Genomic DNA, 17,951 nt, shown 5'->3' with positions numbered 1-17,951 from the left:
TCTAAACTGACTTTTGTGTTTATAAATTATTTCTAGTAAATTAGAAATAGTCATTATTTTGATGTTTTTTTCTTTTCGTTAGCAATAATGGGCGAGTCAGTGTAGATTTTGGCCATCATTTACCACATATGCTGCAAGAAATTGCTTTTGTGCTTTTAGAGTTCTGGCAGAACCTCCCTAATGGATTGGATCTTTGACATCAGGAGACCTTCCATATTTAGAAACAAGCGTGAATGGAGAAGTGGGTTTAAAGTTGGATTCCTCAACACCCATGTCACTCGGCACGTCGGTGCCGCTTACAGTAAACACTAGTTTTGTGTAAATGTTGCTTTTAAAACCATTCCTGGTGTTTTATGGTGAATCTAATCCAGTTCTCGGCTGCTTTGGCATGCACACGGGCTACAGCTGTCCTATCACTCAATGATTCATCCCAAAGCGCTTCTCACTCTCCAGCTCCATCTTTCTCTCCCCATCTCTGAAAATGTCCTGCCCCCTCTTGCTTGCCCACCAGTCTCTCCAGTTATTTTTACAATGGAATGTGCCTGGCTTTAGATTTTTGTGATGTTAGCAGGCCAGCGTCTCTCCTGTTACACAGCAAGACATCACTGCTAATTTTAGCTGAGCCCTGAATGACTCGCCCGCTGCTCTCTGCTGATCTGGGAATCAGGCAAATTTACATTTCACACATAAATACACATTTAGGATAAGTAGTATTTGTGTTATTTGTAGCCAGAAAGGCTGACCTCCATGCTTAATTGTGCAACATCTAAAGAATTCAACATTTCAGCTCAACAGCTGATATGGATTTTATTCAAAAAGCTGCACAAGGCTTGTAGAGTAATGCTGCTGAGCAACTTGGAACCCTAGAAGTGACTGAGGCCTCAGCCCAGTGTGTTTGGAAAATTTCCCCTCCATGCTGTCTTCTTTGAGAACGACGGTGAAGGAACAGGTGTAAACATAATTTAATTGTGGAAATCCCCTTCATCGCCATGTTTTAATAGGAGGTTCAAAACATTTTCAGTTAATTTTTTTTATTTACTGGAAAAAGCATCAAAAAGGGTCTGTCAAGATAGGCAGCAAATCTGCGGTACTTAATTCATCAGATTATCACAAAACCAAAATAACTTTTACCTTGCCACCGTCGATACAGACTAGCGTAGAAACAACACATTCTGGTTTAAGCTACATAAAGTATGTCAAATAAATACATAGAGACATTTAGTTTTAATCTCAAAGAGAAATGCAATGCTCTATTTTACTGATCAGTCACGAGCTAAGCATGGAGGGACAGTGCTGCTTTAAAAGCAGGGAAAAGCCGCTAAGGAAGCCTGGAGATCCGAACACGTAATGAGCTCAAATGAACCAAACCTTTTTTTTACTAATATCATTAAAAAGATTATTTTTATAAAATCGTCGTTATCCGTTTTTGCAAATGAAAATTGTGCCATGTGATGTGCATGGGGCTCATAACAGAAAGCAATGCCATTTGTTTTCATCAGTCACGCACAGCCAACGTGTACTGCCTCCATTTTGTTATCTCTGCTTATTAAACACCAAAGTCTTCTTTGAACATGTTTGCAAAGTGAAAAAAACGATTTTAGGAGCAACGATGCCAGAGGAGTTAAATGCCAGCCCTGTGACCAGAGGGTTGCAGTCTTTGTGTCCTTGGGCAAGACATCTAACCCACGGTGCCTGCTGATTCAATTCAATTCAATTCAATTCAAAAATACTTTATTAATCCCAGAGGGAAACTGATTGCTGTAGTAGCTCAGAATAATAAAAATAATCAAGTCATCAAAGAGTTGTTGTATATTACAATGGCTGTTGGCAGGAAGGATCTCCATTAGCGGTCAGTGTTGCAGCCAAACTGAAGAAGCCTCTGACTGAAGACACTCTTCCGTTGTCGGACAGTCTTGTGAAGAGAAGGCTCAGGTTTGTCCATCATTTTCTTGATTCTCTGGAGAATCCTTCTTTGCATCATCTCCTCCAGCGGTTCCACAGTCGTCCCCAGAACAGAACCAGCCTTTGTTATTAGGCTGTTGAGCCTTTTCAGGTCCCTGCTTCTGATGCTGCTACCCCAACAGACGATGGCTGAAGAGATTACACTCTCAACAACAGACTTGTAGAAGACCTGCAGCATCTTGCTACAGACATTGAAGGACCTAAGCATCCTCAAGAAGTGCAGTCTGCTGTGTCCCTTCTTGTAAACGGCTTCGCTGTTCTTTCTCCAGTCCAGTCTGTTGTCCAGGTGAACTCCAAGGTGTTTGTATTCCTCAACCACCTCCACTTCTTCTCCCATGATGGAAACAGTGTTTGACTCCACCCTGTTTCTTCTGAAGTCTAAAATCATCTCCTTTGTTTCGTTCACGTTCAAGGTCAGATGATTGTTTCCACACCATGCCACAAAGCGCTCCACCAGCTCTCTGTACTCAGCTTCCTGTCCATCTCTGAAACACCCGACAACTGCAGAGTCATCTGAGTATTTCTGTAGATGACAGGTCTCTGATTTGTACTGGAAGTCTGAGGTGTACAGGGTGAAAAGGAATGGTGAGAGTACAGTCCCCTGTGGTGCTCCAATGTTACTGATCGCCTGGTTTGATGTGCAGTTCTTCAGCCTCACAAACTGTGGTCTGTTTGTCAGGTAGTCTTTAATCCAGGCGATAGTTGAGGCCCCCACCTGTGTCTTCTGGAGTTTCTGGCAAAGTACATCAGGCTGGATTGTGTTAAATGCACTGGAGACATCAAAGAACATGACCCTGACAGTACTGCCTGCTTTGTCCAGATGACAGTGGGTTGGTTGAAGCAGCTGGATGATGGCATCTTCAACTCCAACTCCATGGCGATAAGCAAACTGCAGCGGGTCCTGATATGTCCTAGTTTGCTTATTCAGGTGGACCAACAGGAGTCTCTCCAGGACCTTCATGATGTGGGATGTCAGGGCAACCGGTCTGTAGTCGTCATTGACTGATGGGCGAGTTTTCTTTGGAACTGGAACAAGGCAGGATGTCTTCCACAGGACTGGAACCTTCTCCTGGGCCAGGCTGAGGTTGAAGAGGTGCTGCAGAATCCCACAGAGCTGTTCTGCATAGGCCTTCAGTACTCTGGGGCTGACACCATCTGGACCTACAGCCTTGTTCCTGTTCAGTCTCTCCAGCTGCCTCTTCACCTGACTTCTAGAGACAGATCAGTGGGAGGGGGAGGTAACTGGGGCAGCCAGCAGCATCTCCTGACTTGGTTGAAGACAGATTCATAGAACCAGAAGAGGCCATGACTGCGTTAGAGGACAAATGAGCTGGCATGTGACAGGAAAATGTTGGATCTGAGGAGGATGGGATGTCTGATTGGCTGGGGACAGGCGAGGAGGATGCTGGGTTTGTTCCTGAACTGAACCTATTGAAGAACTTGTTCAGTTCATTGGCTGTGTCCAGGCTGCCATCTGTGCAATCCTTCCTCTGCTTGAAGCCTGTGATCTTCTTCATCCCTGACCAGACATCTCTGATATTGTTCCTCTGTAGTTTGTTCTCCAGCTTCTTCCTGTATGCCTCCTTGCTCTCTCTGATCTTGATCTTCAGTTGCTTCTGTATACTCCTCAGTAATACCCTGTCTCCTTCCTTGAAGGCTCTTTTTTTCTCATTTAGCAGATTCTTCAGTTCACTGGTGATCCAGGGTTTGTTATTAACGAAGCATCTCACTGTTCTGGTGGGTATGATATTGTCCACACAGAAGTTTATATAGTCAGTGACACATCAAGTCATGGCATCGATGTTCTCTTCATATCCTTGGCAGAGAGTCATCCAATCTGTGGTCTCAAAACAACCCTGCAGGACTTCTTCAGCGTCCTGTGACCATTTTCTCACAGTTCTTCTTGTCACAGGTTGCCCCTGAACAAGTGGTTTGTATTCTGAGCAGTGAAAAACAAGATTGTGATCCTATTCTCCCAGAGGAGGTCTTGTTTTGGACATGTATGCGTTCTTTACATTTGCATAACACAAATCCAATGTCTTGTTTTCTCTGGTGGAGCAGCTGACGAAATGTTGGAAGTGTAGCAGAGAGTGAGGCATGATTAAAATCACCAGATATAGCCACAAATGCATTGGGGTGCTGGGTTTGTAGCTTAGCGACAACGGAACTGATGGCATCACATGCATTTTCAGCAATGGCTGAAGGTGGATTATAAACGGTTGCCAAGACAACACTGGTGAACTCTCTTGGCAAATAATATGGGCGACAACTTACTGCCAAGAGTTCAACATCTGGGCCGCAGAGACGACATTTCACTGAAACATGACATGGATGGCACCATCTGTTGTTGACAAGCACTGCCACTCCACCTCCTTTTCTTTTACCGCTCCTCTTCAGATCTCTGTCTGCTCGTACAGTCAGGAATCCTGGCAGAGAGACGCTGGAATCGGGGATATGGTCCTGCAGCCACGTCTCAGTGAAACACATAACACTGCACTGCCGATACTCTGGCTGAGTCCTTGAAAGGGCTTGGAGTTCATCCATCTTGTTGGCCAGTGATCTCACATTGCCCATTATGATCGATGGAAGAGATGGTTTGAATTTCCTCTTTCTCTGTCTCCGTTTTGCTCCCGCTCTGCACCCTCGCTTCTTGCGTTTTAGCTCATTTGGGATTTGTGGCTTCAGTTGAGGTATTATTTCAGCCTTCCCAATGTTAATCAGCTGCTCACGATTGTAAACCAGATTGTTGCCATGGTTACGCATCATAACAAATGCTCAAAAAGTGAAAAAAGTGAAAAAATAGCAGTAAAAATCCTCCAAGCTTCACAGCACCAGAAACAGAAAAGTAAAATGTCCAAAAGAATACCGTTTTTCTTGAGAAACTAGAAGAAAAAATGTCCAAGAAAAGGCAAAACTTACATACAGTCAACAGAGCTACTCCAACATGCAGCCACCCAGAGCAGCGCAGTTCCGGAAGCTCTGGGTGGCTGCATGGTGGTCACAGGGACTGGTGGCGCCTGTACTTGGCAGTCTCGCTTCTGTCAGTGTACCCCAGGGCAGCTGTGGCTACACTGTAGCTCATCACCATCAGTGTGTGAATGTGTGAGTGAATGGATGAAAGATGCACTGTAGTGTGAAGCGCTTTGGAGTCCTCTGACTCGGAAAGGCGCTACACAAGTGTGGGTCATCACTTATTTATAAAGTGCCTTGGAGGGTTGTAGAACCGTAGAAAGCACTATATCAAATAAAGGTCTTTAACCATTTTATAGCTTCAGAACAGGGAGGGTTAGATACTCCTCCTGCTGTGTGGTTAACTTTATTGAATCGATGACTACTTCTGGATTTAAACAGGTAGAGAGACAAATGATCAAGAAAACAACAAAAATGTTACACAATATTAGCTTTACTCCCTCTACCAGAGCTTGGACACATACCATTCTTCCTTCTGTATCTTTAACTTCTTTAATCAATGAAAATCGAATACTTCTTTTAATAAGTATAACTACCCCATTGCGAGCACTCGAATAGGAACTATGAAAAATATGATAATGTCAGGAAACTGCTGCATTTAATGTGGTTGAGTCAGTCAAAAGATGAGCCTGTAGCTGCCTTCTCCTTGGATGCAGAGAAGGCTTTTGATAAAGTTGAATGGGGTTTTCTTTTTTCTGCTTTATCAAACTTTGGATTTGGGTCACAATTTATAAATTGGGTTAAAATATTGTATAAAGAGCCGAGGGCGGCAGTTATAACCAACGGAATTATTTCACCTTTTTTCGGTTTGTCACTTGGGACCCGACAGGGGTGTTCTCTCAGTCCTCTATTATTCATTATATTTATAGAAACGGTAGCTGTGAGTATTAGGTCAAATAGTGATATTAAAGGTATAAGAACGGGCCAAGTTGAACACAAATTACTTCTTTATGCAGACGATATTCTAACAACGATAACTAATCCACTTACATCTTTACCACATTTAATGGACACTCTAGAATCCTACTCAAAAGTTTCTGGATATACAGTTAATTGGTCCAAGTCTGAGGCTGTGCCATTGTCGGGTCTGTGCTATTCACATATGGTGGAGAAATTTGAATTTAAATGGACACCTAAAGGCATGAAACATTTGGGGATGCAATTATGCCAAGAGCTAGGTGAACTGCCTTCACTAAATTTCAACCCAGTGTTGTCAAAAGTTAAAACAAATTTTGAAAAGTGGGAGGCATTAACAACAAGGGTGAACACGCCTGTGTGTTTTCTTTTGTTTTTGTATGTTGTTGTATGTTATAAAAAATCTGAAAATAATAAAAACTTTAAATATAAAAAAAAGAAAACAACAAAAAAAAAACTTCTGCTATCCTTGAAAAGCTTTATTAAATTAAATCAAATAATACTTTATTAATCCCAGAGGGAAATTAGAGTTTCAGTACACACAACGTCTGCTAAATACATAAACATAAACATAAACAATTCTGAGATCATTCATACATACATACATACATACATACATGCATACATACATGACGAGAATTGGTGACTGTGGTCATTCTCAACCCGAGTCGCACTACCGTAATAGATCAATTAAATTCAATTAAATTCAAAGATACTTTACTAATCCCAAGAGGGTTTATATGAGAATAGAATCGGGGGGAGGGGGAAAAAGGCACTTCAGTGTTACTCTCACCCGAGAGGGCAGCTTTGCTGTGCAAAAAAACACCTCAGACAGATATGCACACACTTCAGACATTATACAACATAGGTGCCCACTAGGTGGGGAGGTAGGGTTGGGATTCTCACTTCGGTGTGTGCAGCCGCATGGAGCAGCGCTTATCACCTCCATTTGGACAGGGGAGGGAGATTAATGGGTTGGAGAGCACAGTGACTCCTAGATACGGTTCCACGGCCTTCACCGGTCACAGTCCCGCCCAGGCTGGGAGAGGGAGAAAGAGTTGCCTAGCGACGGCAGCATTCCACATTTCTTCTCAGGGGGGAGTTTTTACTTCAGCCTCACAGGTTCCAAGTGTACCAGATTCAGATAAGGATTGTTTTGGGGACAGACAGAGATAATTTCCTCTCTGCCTTAGAATTCTGTTGGTCATCAACCCCTCTAGATCCAATAATGGCGTAATTAATCTATCCCGATCCGTGCTGATCCATCAACTCGCTCCTTGATGGAATCCACTTTCTGTGCCAGAGCCTGAATCTCAGCCAAAGTTCCAAGCTTACGACTCATCTCGACAATTATATGAGTTTGTGTGTTCACAGCACGATGCATTCCATCCCTGAGGTCCGGGATTGAGCCAATATTCCTCGAAAGCTCGTTAATATTCCGGTAAGCCAGGTAACCGCTCAGGCCAAACAGCAGGAATCCTGACACCAAAACCACGAGTATTCAGACATCTTCAGAATCCTCTACAGACAGTTGGGAGAAGCAGATCGGGTTCCACTGTTTCCAGGAGTCCATGATATGCCCAGCTGGCTCTGTCCCAGAGGGGCATCTGGGAGCCCCTTCTCCTGTTCTCATTGTTGAAAAAATTTTGTCTATCGCGTTGAGATACCAGCTGACCAGATTCATTTTTAATAATTTCCTGTTTCCAGAAAAATCCAGAAAAAATGCAGAAGCACCGTGCACACAAGACAGGACAAAGAGCCTTGGGATAAGAGGGAGGGAGAGGAGAAAAAGGCGTCTGTACTCTCCAAGAGCCGGAAGCAATGTGAATGAATTCAATTCATGTGTTGATCAGGGGCGGATTTAGGACTGAAGAAGATCCGGGGCTTAGCACACACACGCACACACACACACGTGACACGCACTAGTCAACATCATACACATGTGTCTTGTACCACATAATTTTTAATCTGAAGCTACATATTAAGCATATTCAGGGCAGAGTATTGTTCCTGTTAGTGTTTAGTGTGAGATGATAGTAAATATTCCCGTTCTTTCTCCAACAACTTTACCTGATAGTAAGCTAACTTTAGGCAAACCAGCAGCACAACAAATATTTTCAAATAAGACTCACAAACCTGAGTCAGCACCAGTCTCATCAAAGCTGGGGATCTGTCGCCGTACTTTTGGTCTAAAACACGTCCTTATGTCCATCTTCACTCATGCGTTTCAGGCAGAGAGTGTAGAAGAAGCCGGCTGCTGAAGGGCTTCTTCTTCAGTGGTGGAGGCTCAGGCAGGCTGTATACAAACTACTGCCAGCTGCTCCCTCTCTGTTGGACTTTGGTACTGCATGTTACTTCCGCGATTTAGATCCGGGGCTTTTCATGAAACATCCGGGGCTTCAGCCCAAGTAGCCGGGCCTAACGCCGCCCCTGGTGTTGATGATGTTCTAAGGATTTAGCGCTCACATTGTTATTGAGACATTAAAGCTGTTAAAGCCAATCTGCAAACTATGTGTAAGCTAGGTTTTCAACGCAAACATGGTCACAGAACATTCACCCCTCCCCTCGTGTATCGTCCTTGAGACCTTTCTGCTGGAACTGGAAACCCACTTTACCACAGTAAACGAGAGAGCGCTAAACTTCCTCCCCACTTACGGCAGACTCGCTTCTGTCAGTGCGCCCCAGGGCAGCTGTGGCTACAATGTAGCTCATCACCACCAGTGATGGGAATGTGTGTGTGAATGGGTGAATGACTGACTGTGTTGTGAAGCACCTTGGGGGGGTTCCAGGACTCTAGAAGGTGCTATATCGAATACAGGCCATTTACCATTTAAACACCAGTCTGTTTAGGTCCCAACGTCTTTTGTTGTCCGTGACTTCAAACGGTGTTTTTCTTTTTGGGACTCTGGTAGTTTGCCCTACAGTTGAAGTGGCAGCAGCCGGCTGTTTCTCCTTCTCTGATATTATTGAGCGGAGAACCTGTCGCACCAGTGGTGTTCTGTTGCTACATATGTAGGTGTGTGATGAGTGGAGGACCCAGGGAAGTGCGGCAGTTCGGCGAGACCCGACAACTTGATGGTCCAATAGTTGCTTTTGGTCCAAAACGCGTTATTAGCAAAAAATTTTAGACAAATATAAGTGAACCATTTTATTAATTTATTTCACTTTTTTAAAGTTCCACTATATATTTATAGCTATGATGTGTTAAAACGTTGTTAAGGGGCATGAAAAAGTGTTTTAAGCTAATTTGTTTGCCAAATTTACTACTGCAGCTTTGAAAAGGCATATTCCATTAGATCAATTCCTTATTGCCAAAATAAAATAAAATTAATGCCGAGATAAACACCAAAACATCCCAGCATGCCGAGGTTAATGTCTCGGTCACACAGTGTGGAAAATTAGACCATGCACATGAATTAGTTGCCATGGAGACACAAAGACACTCTCATATGACCTGAGATTACACAATCTACAAATCAGCTGGTGTTTCGAACCTTAATGCTTCTCGTTCTTTTGTTTTCAGCTATTTTAATGAGTTTTTTTTACTTTTTAAGTAGCTTTCAAATGAGCTGCTTTTAAAAAAGCACAGCTTTATTTATAGTTGCAGGGTGTTATTTTGTTACTTAGCACAACGTGATTCTGTGGGAACTGAGACGTCACCGCGAGCGTCACTATTTCTGTACACTGATTTATGTTCAGTGGTGGAAGGAGGCAGGATATCTTTTATGTTTTATCAGGATTGCTAATTAAATTTAAATCCTGATGAGATTTACAGAATATTCTACGGATCACGTTAAACTGATCCGACATCAGCAGCAGTTTAAATGGTTGTGAGGATAATTGTTACATAGTGAGGGCTGAGCACAGCTTGTGTAGTCAGCCAGTAACACGTTTGCTGAGAGCTAACAGCTTCTACCAATGCAGAGGAGTGAGGAGGACTCCTTTGCAGTGAATCTCCCCCTCTTCTTTCAGCTGACAACACCACATTGGCTCATTACACCAGTATGAGAATAAGACAACTGGGGAGGAAGGGAACGATGAGAGATGTCAACCAGTGCTGTAGAACACTGATCTCAGGAGGGCTGGATCACTCCCACTGGTTTCTCTGCCTATCGGTGTGCTCTGCCTGTGGGGTGGAACGCGGCGAGGGAAGATGCTTACACTGCCGCTGGCTATTGTGTGGACACAGGGGCTCCCTCAGAGTGGATGATATGAATTCAACAGACGTTTCCACCTGCGGATGGAGGTCTGCGCTCCACGCTTTTCAGAAATGGATCCCCTCAAAGGACCAGCTGCGACTCTGACTTGTTCAGGGACAAAGTGCCTCCTTTTTATTCTTCTTTGCATTTAAATGGGGAGGATTTTTGCCCGTTTGTTTGCAGAGTTTGAGCACATCAGAAACTGATCCGTATGCATGCAAAATGTCCTTATTTAGTTGAATAGTAGTGGCTCGGAACCCCCAGTGCGTCTCGGGGAATACCCTGCTGTTGAACCTGAGCCAAGGCAAAAATCATAAACGTATACCTTCGGAGGACAAACCAAGAGTGGCCATGAAATCAAATCTGACCAAAGAAAACGTCAGGCAAGTGTTGTTTTTAATTTCCCTAAGCTTTGATTATGAACTAGTTTCACCTTTAATTAAACGTGGAGAGTTAAATATTCTTTCTCCTTGACAACTGGACTATTTGTCTCAGCAGGCTGAGCCAGAGGCAGTCGTGGTGCTTAAACAAACCTGCTGAAGCCCTTTTCATTAAATAATTAAATGCATGACTTTGATATACATTCATTATAGCTATTAGGAATAAAAACACCCTCAAACCGACTCATTCTCACTAAAACCACAGAAATTGTTCATTTTTTTCATGTTTATTTATGAGTCTGAAAGAAATTCTTCACCCTGCTTGGAATTGTTGTTTATCCACTGAATTTGGGACCACGTTGTTGTTTATATTCTGTAAAATATCAATTATTTTCAAGTCCCAGTGAAGATGAAAATTATTAGTGTCAAAGTTTGAGTAGAAAGTTGCTGAACTTGAATGTGACTCAAGTCCATACGTTTATCCCTGTATTGACATTTTAGTTTATTTGTGGGGAAGCTACAAAAAGAGTCCAAACTAACGTAAACGTTCACAATAAAAAGGTTTTTCAAATTCATATAAAAGCTAATTTAAAAAAAAACTAACTCTATCTTGTCACTCAGATTTGTTGCAACAATCTTAAACACTTCTATAAGACACAAGCTGCACAATTAAGACCAAAAATCAAAAAATACATGCAAAGAACATGCAATTTACTCCACATTAATCCTGTCCTGGACCATCTACACTGGCTCCCAATTCATTTATGGGTCAAGTTCAAAGCCCTGACCTTTGTTTTAAAAGCTTGGAATGGTCTTGCACCATCTTATCTGTCAGACCTAATCATGCCCTGCATTCCTGCAAGCGCCCAGAGGTCTGCTGAGCTCCTGTCTCTTCGGAAACCCACCATGAGGTCCAAATCACAGGGGTGCTGCCCCACACTCTTCAGGCACCGTCTTTCACCCGCTATTGAAGACTCAATTCTGTGACTTGGCATTTGGCTGATTGTTTTTCTCTTGCTCTGTTTTATTGTTGTTTGTTTTGATCCGTTTTACTTACTGTATTATAAGTCTGCTTTTATTGTGCAGCCCCTTAGTCAGCTCTCATGCTGCGTTTTTAATGTACCTCAGACATTAACTAGGTAAATCTCATGCAACAAGAAGGACATTTATCAGAGGGTAATGGAGCCCAGAATGACCTCTGATTCAGGATGCAAGATTCAGATTCTGCATGCAAGTGCAGATACATTTCTAGTTAAATATTTGAGCAGACAATATTTTGCATCAAATGCATCATAAAAAAATGTTTAGTTTTTTCTACCAAACTTATATAAACATGTTTTTATTTCTCAGTAACAACCAGCATCACTCTGTTGTGCATTTTCAGCATCATTTTTGTTCTTATTAGTGATTCCACCTACTGAGAAGCAAACACCTCATGAGAGCCGCTTGGAGGCCCATGACTCAGTAGCTCTTTCTATTTTCAGTCCAAACAATGACTCTAAAAATGAAAGTTATATTTATCAGAGGGTTTGTTTTCATCTCTCATGTTAATTAGCAGCTGATGTAACAGGAATCAAGGCCAGAGAAACCGGGCAGCAGAATATTATCGTTTGTTTATCCGGTCAACTTTTGCGTTTTTGAAACTAAATGTAAAGTCCGTCAAAAGGCCCAATTACAAGCTGGAATGAATTCAAAACCAAATGTAAAATTAGCATTTTTAAATGGCTGTAATTGGGGGGTTGCATTGTGCGATCACTTCAAACAAGCGTTTGGATTTTGGATTGTGTTTTACTAAACAGAGTGTTCACTGACACGAATAGTTTGTTTCTATATTAACAAAGAACCCCTTCTTTGCATCATTGTTGCATATAAATCATGAGATTAAGTAGCCCAAAAATATCATCATCAGCATCATCGTGCTTCCTTTGAATAATATTGTTGTTTAATGACGACTTTTCAGATTCTGAAACAACAGAGGATGAAGGTGGAGAAGAATTTGAGACCAAAGAAGATGGTGGCGATGTTGAGGACCAGGCTGTTCCTAATGGTAACCAAGACGTTTCCAGCTGTTTTTGTCCTTTTGCCTTTTCCTTTTATTCCATAATACTTTTTATTCAGCGGCAGATATTTGAGGAATAATGTCCACAGACTTAGTTCACATAATCTAATGAGGAATAGAAAAAAATATATATGAACATATATGAATCCAGTCCAATTTGTTACATGCACATCACCAACTTTGTTTTTTTTCTTTCAATGATGAATGTTGCCCTATAGTTACATTTCTAATCCTTTGATGTTTTCATTTCTCATGAGAAACAGTGATGGGCAAATCTGGTGAGGACATGATTAGAACACAAGGACAAGAAGACTACTCCAGCAGGTAAGACACAAACCTTAGCACTTAAAAAATACGTCACATGCTGGATCGAAATTTCATGTTACAAACTAATAAATGCCCACGGAATCCAACAGAGTTTGCTTTAAATCCTCTGTTTTAGAAGCCAGTCAGAAGATTTTTCAAGAGAATCTTTCCCGCATGTCCTTCCACCACCCTCCCCAAGAATGGTCAAACGCACTTCCACTTCTCCAATGCCAAGCCGCTCTGGTTCAACTACTCCAGTCAGCTTGCGTAAAAAAGTTGTTGTGCCATCGGAATATCAAGACACAGTTCCCGGGGAGTTTGAAGAAAAGATTCGACAGCCAAAAAGTGTGTCCCAAGGAGGTACTCAGGATTCCAGACCACAGACTCCACTGAGTGAGTGTTCCCGGAAGGAGTTTGCTCTGAGACCTTCTCCAAAGCTTACAAGGGCAAGTTCGAAGGTTTTCGAGAAGGTCCGTGGCTTGGAGGAGCGCAGACGAAGTCTTGATATTCCAGAAGGATCTATCTCAGGAAGATCATGGGCAGGCTTCAATCATGCTGGATCCGTAGATTCGGACGACGGTGGAAGCCGGTTGGGCATCTCCCGAGAAAGTTCAAGGGAAGATCTTAGGGAGGCTCTTAAAGAGGATGCTGCTGAACGAAGATCCATGTTTAGACAAAGGGCTGCTTCACTGGAAGAGAAACCTCGCTACTCTCAAAAAGTTCAGGACATCGAAAACAAGTTCACGGAGGAGCTGCACCGCATCAAAAAACTTGTTGGGAAGCCCCATCTGAAAAAATCATTTTCCACAGAACAACTCACTCTGAAGGGTAAACAGTGCCAACCTTTTAGAAAAATCGAACCAATTCCTCCACAAGTCCTACAAAAACTACAGGAAAGGGAACGGGTACAGTGGGTGAAGGAACAAAGAGAGAGGGAATCAAGTCCCCCACTGGTGCAGCATAAACAAACACAAGCACTGCAGCAATTCCACCTTCAAAAATCCGTGAACGCCGGCTCAACAGATCTAACAGCTGGCCGAGAGGCTGCTGGGCCCCCGGAGTCGGTGCACCTATCTGACTTACCAGGACAACGATCAGTGAGAGAGTTAAACAGAGTCAGTCCAGTGATAGAAATCGTTCAGAGGTCATCCTCACCGGCATTACGTCAACAACAAAGGGAGGAGTTGCCAAATGTTGCAATGACATTACGGAAAGTTGAACGAAGGCCACCAAGTCCGCTGGTTCAAAGAGTATCTCGAATGCAAGAATCCCCACACTTTCAAGAATCTCTTGCACAAACAACCCAAAGGGAGGAGAATTCAGGGAGGAAGACACCAATGGAAGTGGTAGTCAGGAAAATAGAAACTAGACCTGAAAGTCCTCTAGTACAGAAAAGGACCGTCATCACGCAAGATATTTCTCTTCAAAGTCCTTTGAAACCTCCAAGGACAGCTTCAGTCAGTCCAACAGAGGAACAAATGGAAGTGCAGCCTTCCAGACAGATTTTAAAGTTAAAAGTCCCCACAATTATTGTTGAGGAGGAAAGGATGGAAGAGGATGTTCCTAAGAAGGCAAGTGAGCCCCAGCAGATGAGTGCTGGTTCCAAAGAGCGAAAACAACCAAAGGCTAAAGGAAAAGGCCGTCACTCTCGACCTTTGTCCCCAGAGTTAGGTATGTATTGCTTAAGGTAAAGAAAAAGCTTCTCATCACTGTATGAAGTCTGTTTGCTTCAAACTCTCCAATGTTTTTAAATGAAATACAACTATTTGCAATGTGCAGATTCCTCAGATGATTCTTACATGTCTGCTGAAGAAGACCCAATGGAGGCTCCAGTGTTTGAGTTTCCCCTTCAGGACACTGTAGCATCTGCTGGGGCAGACGTGCTACTCAAAGCTATAATTGCAGGAACCCCTAGTCCTGAAGGTACCACAAGTTGTATAGTGGTTAAACAGCAAAATATGTTTTGAATTATACATTTAAACAGTGGGTAGCTAAGAGGACTAATTTCTTTTCATTGTTTTCTCTGTTTAAGTCACTTGGACAAAGGACAACATTGATGCTTCAGGATTCGCACATTGTCTAGTAAAAGTGGAGGGTGAACGACACAGTTTGCTCATAAAATCAGCAAAAACAAGCGATAGTGGAAAATACTGTGTCAGTGCAGTTAATCAGGTGGGAAGAGCATCCAGCAGTGCCACTCTGTTAGTTAAAGCAGGTAAGTTCAAAATTTGCATGACGTATGCCAAAATGAACATATTTATTTCTTCAACAACAGCTATGGAGTGGTTGTTAGGGCAGCTGCCCCTCTGCAAGATGGTCTTGGGCTCAAGCTGAGTCTATTGTGAACAGAGTGGGCACACCTAATTTTCCCCATGGTTATTGATCCCTAGCTACAAATCAAAATCATGCATGATAACTCAGCCACAGGTGTGCAGGCGTGGGCATGAATGTGTCTTTGGGTTTAAGTGGCACCGTGAGACCTGTCCAGGGGGTACTCCCCTTCTAATCAGGGACTGCTGCAGGTGGGCACCAATGATGATGGATGGATGTTGCCTGGCTCAAGTAATCAATGGGACTATGGAGATGAAAGGACTTTACATTGCTTTTATCATTTTCCTATATAACGTTGGTTATGTCAGATAAAATAACAGGAATGCCATCGTTTCTAAAGACTCTCATAATGAAGCAGGACTCCGTCCCACTCAGCGGTCGTTTAAAGGTGGTCTACATTTTCACAAAGCGGCCAGCGGACAGAACGGTGTATTGTGTTTTCTCTTCCCACACTGGCATTGTGTTTCTCTGCTACTCCCTTATTGTTATCTTCCTGAGTGAGACGTGTGCATGCCATATATTCCAGCTGAACACCCTCACTTATAGTTACCATAGCAACTAAGAGGTGAAAGTGAACCTATAAATTGCCCACTGAGTCCCACCAGCTCCACTCACTGTGAATCCACACCATTCTTTTGGCATTGTATTACGCTGCATTCCGGATCACAGCTATAGGGCGAGATGTGTTCATGAACTCCAACACCAAGAAAAAAATATTAATTTAAAGAGACAAAGGATAGTAATTCTTAACGTTTGTGCAACATAGAAACTAAAATGATGTCTGATTTTAGAGTCTGTGCTCGAGCCAAGAGGAACTCTGGGCGTTCCGATGGAGATCAGCAGCCCCATCACATCTGATGAGGAGTATCTGAGTCCTTTGGAAGAGGCCATGGACTTTGGAGTCCAAGAGACAAGACGAGCTATTGACACACGATTCAGAGAGCCCCCTTCATTTCTGGTGAGTCCATCCAGAGCAGATCAATCCTCTGTCCTCCGTCTTTACGATCTGCAGTTAACTTTGTGTTTTCAGATAAAGTTTGAAGTTTTCTATCTTACATTTTAAACAGGCAACAATAACGGATCAAGCTGTCATTGAAGGACAGGAAGCCACCATGACTGTTCGAATAAGTGGGCAACCCAAACCCATGCTTTACTGGTAGGTTCCTTCAGAAAATCAGGTCCCTGCCAGCATTCATAGGTGGGCCCCATATGGATATATCTGGGCACACCGCACGGGTGCTAACAGGGTTTGTCTGCGGTTTCCATGGTGACCCTATAGGGGTTTGCCCCCATGGATTTTAAAAGGCACATGTGCGAGTCAAGCCGTCTGGGTCCCTCTGTAAACACGTAGGGTCTGTTAAAATCTATGGCAAACCCGTGTGGGACCATTATGGAAACCACGAATCCAAGTGTAAACGCTGGGGTGACCGGGCTTTTGCAGTCAATGCCCCTAAACTTTGGAACAGTCTGCTAGTTAATGTCAGAACTGCTTAAATGTTAATAAAAAATATTCTATTCTTTGGATTGTAGAGTGTGACACTGTCCCTGTGTTTTTACATTCTTTTATCTAGTTTTATTTATTTGATTCTACATTTATTCTTCTACGTTTGACTCAAAATTCCATTTGTTCATGGAGAATGTATCATCTTGGTGAAGAACAAAAGTTGTGTTTGTGACATTCCTCCTTTAACCTTTTCCAGGCTGAGGGACCGAGTCACTGTTAAAAGCGGCCCACGACACATTGTGCGTGAGACGACAGACGGCACGTTTGAAATGACCATCAAGTCAGTAGCGAGGTCCGACTCCGGGATTTACACGTGTAGGATCATCAACGAGTATGGCACGAAGCAGTGTGAAGGAAGGCTGGAGGTGAAAGGTAGGAGAGTCCCGTCACTTCACACGATTTTCACAACTTTAAGGTTTTTCTTTATTTGGACTCAAATCTGCATGATTGAAAACTTTCAATTTGTCTGTAACTGAACTGTTTCATTCATTAAATCCGGCACTTTTCAATGTTCCGTGTTCGTCTGCAGCCCCTCCAGTTGAGCCAGGTCTGGCTGTTGTCCGCCCAGTCAGGGACATCACAGCAAAGGCCGGGGACACGGTTCTGTTTGAGTGCCACATCACTGGACCTAAGGACACTGATGTGGACTGGCTTGCAGATGGGAAACTCATCCAGCCGGCATTGCTCAACTGTAAGATGCACTTTGATGGAAGAAAGTGCAGGCTGCTGCTCAACTCGGTTCACGAGGACGACAGCGGGACGTACATGTGCAAGCTCAGCACAGCTAAAGGCAGGCCCAGGGATTGGGTTCATCACAATAATGAGAGATTACTAAATAATTTATCTTTCTTACTTTTAGAGGAAGTGACATCATCTGGTAAACTCAAAGTCATCCCCTCCCTTGAGCCTCTCTTTACTCGTAAGCTGGATGTCCTGGAAGTGATTGAGGGACGGAATGCTCGATTTGACTGCAAAGTCAGTGGAACGCCACCTCCTACGGTCCTCTGGAGTCATTTTGGTATGACAATGTAATAAATGTACCTGATAATTTCAGCGTTTGTTATCTTTCATGTGTGTTTCTGTATCCAGGCCTTTATGAAACACAGTTTCTTGTGGATTTTTGCCATTTCAGACCAGCCCCTGATAGAAAGTGAAGACGTTCGTGTTCTCCAGGAAGGTGGGCGCCATTCGCTGATTATTTCCCATGTGACGAGTGACGATGAGGGTTTCTACACAGTCAGAGCTTGTAACAGTCATGGTGAGGCAGAGAACTCTGCTGAACTCTACATACAAGAACCACGGCCAGCCATCTCCTCTCAGATGTA

General features: G+C 43.1%; 1 protein-coding gene across 4 annotated transcripts in view; it reads left to right on the top strand.

Annotated features, from left to right (window-relative positions):
* The window catches only part of spegb (striated muscle enriched protein kinase b), a 50,845-nt gene that overhangs the window by 1,765 nt on the left and 31,129 nt on the right, over positions 1 to 17,951 (top strand). Inside the window, exons 2-12 of one of the 4 annotated variants that reach the window (XM_070543889.1) lie at positions 12,387 to 12,473; positions 12,749 to 12,809; positions 12,928 to 14,462; positions 14,571 to 14,714; positions 14,824 to 15,006; positions 15,914 to 16,080; positions 16,190 to 16,278; positions 16,823 to 16,998; positions 17,156 to 17,416; positions 17,486 to 17,644; positions 17,759 to 17,948. In XM_070543889.1, the coding sequence (XP_070399990.1) occupies positions 12,387 to 12,473; positions 12,749 to 12,809; positions 12,928 to 14,462; positions 14,571 to 14,714; positions 14,824 to 15,006; positions 15,914 to 16,080; positions 16,190 to 16,278; positions 16,823 to 16,998; positions 17,156 to 17,416; positions 17,486 to 17,644; positions 17,759 to 17,948 (3,052 nt within the window). Of the gene's footprint in view, positions 1 to 10,292; positions 10,430 to 12,386; positions 12,474 to 12,742; positions 12,810 to 12,927; positions 14,463 to 14,570; positions 14,715 to 14,823; positions 15,007 to 15,913; positions 16,081 to 16,189; positions 16,279 to 16,822; positions 16,999 to 17,155; positions 17,645 to 17,758; positions 17,949 to 17,951 lie in introns of those variants that run through there. The other 3 variants (XM_070543890.1, XM_070543887.1, XM_070543888.1) reach the window with 3 other exon arrangements.

This window comes from Nothobranchius furzeri, chromosome 14 (genome assembly GCF_043380555.1).
Source record: "Nothobranchius furzeri strain GRZ-AD chromosome 14, NfurGRZ-RIMD1, whole genome shotgun sequence".
In the NCBI taxonomy this organism is placed as follows: domain Eukaryota; kingdom Metazoa; phylum Chordata; class Actinopteri; order Cyprinodontiformes; family Nothobranchiidae; genus Nothobranchius; species Nothobranchius furzeri.
This window is presented reverse-complemented; position numbering and strand designations above follow the sequence as displayed.